A 4,944-nucleotide genomic window follows, 5' to 3' on the forward strand; every position below is an offset into this window, starting at 1 on the left:
TTACCATTATTGTCAATCCTGTAATGTCAAAGAAAATCATGTTCATTTTGTTTCTAAAACGTGTCTTGTCTAGTTCCATAGACGAAAAAGTTTGTTCAGTTGTCGCTGCTGACACTGAAAGATTTATGACCAACCGGAGTAATCTATCAACCATTGAGTATGTGGTAGTTTTTAATTGTTTTAGTATCCAACAGTCAGATCGTGAAAACGAGATTTTCAGCTCTAGATAGTTGCAAACATCCAGCTAGAAATGGACAAGTTCATACTCTAGTTGAGTCCGTTCTTGACGAGAAAAGACTTCATGATAAGAAAAAATTCCACCATTGTGCATATATTGGACACATCAAATAAGTCATGTTGCGACCACATGGTATATGGGTGGTAAGCAACTTCATATTTGAAATTGAGTTGTGATGCGTTAGGTTAATAGATTAAAAAAACTCATGTCGTGGATCCAGAAGATAAATGATGCTAATTAAAAAGACTAAGATCACAATTCACAAAAACTAAACAATAATTATTAATAGCTACCGGTGCGTAGTGGTACCTGCTGCCAACATATTCAATCCTGGTCACCTGGCTAGCGACCTCTGGCTGTAGTCTGATGATCTGATCCACCGGCATGTAGTCAATCGTATGCGGATAGCGGGCTGTAGAGGGTAGATTAGTGGATGGCTGGATGGAGTCGTCATCGTGGCGACCAGGATGGCTGCTGCGGCAACCGTAAATGCCCTAGCACGACACGCACGGCGGCGACCGGCGACAGCAGCCCTAAGCAGTCCAGGAGAACGCAAACGTAGATCAATCGATCGGATCGATTAGATTGCCCATAGGGCAAACAATAGCCGGCGCGTACATATCCCTATTGGGCTCTGGGCCTCTGGTCATCTATATTCGGCATATAGTTCAATGGATAAATTGTATACGGGCTAATGATGCGATTAGCTGCGGCCATTAGCAATGTACAGTACACAGCCTGCTAAAATTTGTTGAGGGGGGCGAGCGATTGGCAGGGGTCTAGCCCCTGCTCGCCCCCCCTTGTCTCCGCCCCTGGAATAGACCTTCCCACTGCTGATTTCATTAGAGCTATTATTGATGACATAACTATATGGGCTCCTCGGCTCAAAACCGAGAGCATAAAGGAACACACCGGGCTGTGGCATGACTTTCTCTCCTCACAAAACATGTGAGCTTTGTACTCTTCTGCTACGTTTGAAATATATTCAGGTGGGGAAATATGATGGTGAACGGCTTCCAGCAAGACCATCCGCATCTTCAACACCACAGCGACGAGGAGTACGTGGTGTCGCTCTCTTCGGAGTGGTACGCCGGCGGGGCCCGGTGCGGCAAGACCATCCGCATCGCCAACTCTGGCAATCTTTACATAAACGCCATGGTCGTCGACGAGTGCGCCGGCTGTGACAACGAGGTGGGCGCGTCCATCCATATCTGGCGTAACTTCCGTCTTGACCCCAGCCTCGGCCAGGCCGACATCAAGTGGTCCGACCTTGACACGTCTACCTGAAAGGAAACACGGATGCACGCCGTCGAGTGGTTCCGCTACGGCCGGTGACCAGATCGTTGTTGTTCAGTGTGAATCGAGTTATTAATTTGCTTTCAACTTTCCGCTTTGAAGTCGATCGGTATATGGGGGTATCAGGTATGCATGCTGTGTCAGCGTCGTTACTATGCCCGGCCGTCTCCGAGGCAGAGGTAGCTGTAATGTGATAAACGTACATGCGTTCTGTATAAGGGTAGTCTGCTTATTTTATAAGCGTTAATCGGCGCAAGTGTACAAGTGTGTTTGGTCAGTTTATCATGATCACAGCTCGCTATCCCCTATGAGCAGTGCATACCTTTTTCCTGTGTTGTGAGGGGTAGCATACCTTGTACTCCTAAGAGGGTTTAGATCACTAAACGCTCTTATATCTCTTCACACACGGAGTAATATACTTCAACATCCTTCCATAACAAGCATCGTAGCTTCATAAAAAAAATACTGTGTTGGCTGAGTCTTCTGACTTAAGTCCCTGTGACAGCATAATGAAGGATGGTCAACATATTTTAACATTTAGGAAATAATCATCTTAGCCGAGTGCCCGTGACAAATCTGTTATATTATTAAACAGGAATCAAACCATCCATCATGTGCTTTCACATCGCTAAATTATCAACGGAGCTGCTAAAAATCAGTCGACTGAGACTTCGCGAAGTCTCAGTCGACTGGGCAGCCGTTGGATCTCTGTGTTGCTTGTAGATTCGTTTCAGGGCATTTTGTCTTTGTTTCGGCCTGTCTAAGACACGGACCGGCCCGTTTCCTTCTTATTTTTTTGTTGAACCGCGATCCCACGCGAGCGTTTTGCTTTTGTTGGCTGAGCTGGTGTTCGGGGTGGGATTTTTTGTTCTTTTTTTTTGTGTTTTGTTTTGGGGCCGCATTAAAGAGATTTAGGGGAAGCGGCTACCCGTGTGGTAATTAAGAAGAGGGGAACGGGCAGTTAGAGCTCAATCCATATCGTCTCTCTCCATTCCCCATTCTCAAATCGGAAGAAGTCCGCAAGGGAAGAAGAGACGCCGAGCTCCAAGGTTTTCTTCAACGAACAGATTGACGTGCTATTGCATGCCCAACGAGAGAGGATGGCCGGCGCTGCTGGTGGAGTGAGTTTCCTCTACTTCTCTCCATCTGTTTTTTGTCTTGTTTCTTGTTGCTACACCTTAGATCTTAAGGGGATTGGTCGATTTTTGTTTGGATCAAGTGTAGATTAATAGCTTCAAGCATAGAATCGGCTCCAGGATTTTTAACCATTTTTTTGTGTCCTTATTCTTCAAGCAGTTAAAGAATGGAGGTGGTTATTTGTGATTCATGTGGATGTAAAGGTGGAGTTGCACGTACGAGTTCAAGATGTTTTGTAGTGCCTCAAGGCCGGCCAGAGTGAGCGGCTGGTAGGCCTTGTTAGGTGCTGCAGACCTCACGCCAAGTTAACTGTACTTTAGTCTTTAATTTCAGCTAGTTCTGTTCTTGCTTATTAGTCTGAAACTATGAATAATTTCATGTAGGGCTTGATGTGAGTCAGCGACATGAGGTCCCGTCCTGGGATGGCACGATGCTAAGTACATGTCTGCTGCACTATTGGAGTTTGTCATTCTGCCCATGTATCCAGTAGAGTAGATACGGGTTTTGTCTGACCATACTTTCATGCCCGCCTGTTTATTTTGTTTGTGTCAAGTATTTGATTAGTAGTTTCAAGCATAAAATTGCCCCCAGAGTTTAGACCTTTTTTATTTTTAGTTTTGATTTTTGTGCATTCATGCATAATAGCGTCTCTTGTTCACGCATGTCGATCGGCAATGTCGGCGTGGTGGATTTGAGGATGAAACTGGTTTCTTTGCTTGTAGCTGGATTCACTTACCTCGATAAATAAAGCTCTGTTTTTATGTGGCACCTCTTTTGTCATTCAGATTTTGCTTTTTGCTCTGTTTCTGAGGCTTTATCCAATAAAGATTTTTTACAACTAGTAGTACTAAAATTTAGTATCCCTAAGAGACTGAGATGAAGTGTTTTCTCCTTTGGATTGTACTGGAAGTTGTATTATCAACACCACTTCTTCTTTTATGCTTGTAGGTACTATAGAGCACTTTTCCTTAGGGTTCTTAGCGTGAAGAATCTGCTATAGTATTTGAGCCAGGTGTAAATAGAGATAGTAGAGTGCATTTTTACACCCTCTGTACATCAGTAGGTGACAAGAGAGATGTGTTTTAGGCTTGCTAAGTTGACATTTCTTTTTTGTTAGGATATAACCTGTGCTAGTCATTCTTTTTTTTTGGACAACTTTTTTTGATCCGGTGAGTGCTAACACTGATACTGTTCTTCTGGGATATTTGATGTCTCTAGAAGTGGTTCTCTCATATCCCCTCATATCTATTACTGGCCCATCACTAGGAGTGGTTCAGTCCCTTGTTTGTTTATTTATTCTAGATTAGTACCTTGAAGAATATGATTTTGCCGAAACAATTTTTTGCGCAGTCAGTTGCATGTTTTGAGGATTATTACTGAACTCAAATCCCCTCATATGTATTACTGAGCCATCACTAGGAGTGGTTCAGTCCCTTGTTTGTTTATTTAGATTTTACTGAAACCATATTTAATCAATAGCATGTTTTTGAAATCTTTCTCTCGAAACAAGAGAGATTATCACTGAATGTATTAGTAGGAGTGGTATGTTTATTTGTTTTTCAGAACCCCTATCTAATCAGTAGCATGTTTTTTAAAATCTTTCTCTGTAAACAGTAGAGATTACTACTGAAATCTATCACTAGGAGTGGGCATGTTTATTTGTTTTGTCAGTAGACCCTATTTAATCAGTAGCATGCTCAAACACTCTTTTTGTGGAATCAAAAGAGAATGATTAATGAAACTAAGTTTCCAGCAGCAGCATGTTTTTTCAGTTTTTTTCCTGAAACCATGTGAATCAGTACGATGTTCATTTTTTTTTGTATTTTGAATCAAGATAATATGGTCTTTTGATAGATTCATCTGTTTTTTTATCTCCACATCACAATGTAAATATATCTTTTTGGTCATCAGCGGTGACACCAATGATAACTCATCATTATCTCGAAATCCTTTTTCTTCGGAAGATACAAGTATTGCACTAAAATCATTAGCTAAATATGTATGCGTCTCACTAGCAAATTTATGTTTGGCACTTATTTTATGTGCACAAGAGATGGTTTACAGAGTTTGTCCGAGCCCTTGCAACTGCAGGAGCAGGGCAAGTGGCATCAGCATGTATGTCGGGAAGGAGTTCAAAAACGCAAGGGTAACTCCACAGCCTCTGTTTTTTTTCATTTGCTGGTCCTTATTTTTTAGTTTCTACCCATCATCACAAAATATATGTGTTGAAGGTTGATCTTTTTCCCTTTTTTCTCCCTGATTTTTCGAAGCAG

At 42.3% G+C, this 4,944-nt stretch overlaps 1 protein-coding gene across 1 annotated transcript; it reads left to right on the forward strand.

Moving 5' to 3' along the window:
- Positions 1–1,197: 1,197 nt before the first annotated feature.
- LOC123125812 (putative ripening-related protein 7) lies at positions 1,198–1,646 on the forward strand. The gene has a single exon (XM_044546262.1). It carries the CDS (start codon positions 1,238–1,240, stop codon positions 1,523–1,525), a length of 288 nt encoding a protein of 95 aa, XP_044402197.1. The 5' UTR covers positions 1,198–1,237; the 3' UTR covers positions 1,526–1,646.
- Positions 1,647–4,944: the final 3,298 nt, after the last annotated feature.

The sequence above is a fragment of the Triticum aestivum genome, chromosome 5D, assembly GCF_018294505.1.
Source record: "Triticum aestivum cultivar Chinese Spring chromosome 5D, IWGSC CS RefSeq v2.1, whole genome shotgun sequence".
Taxonomy (NCBI): domain Eukaryota; kingdom Viridiplantae; phylum Streptophyta; class Magnoliopsida; order Poales; family Poaceae; genus Triticum; species Triticum aestivum.

What these genes read in the sequence shown, in the direction of transcription:
- LOC123125812 (XM_044546262.1), top strand. Translation starts at nt 1,238, where the DNA reads ATGATGGTGAACGGCTTCCAGCAAGACCATCCGCATCTTCAACACCAC.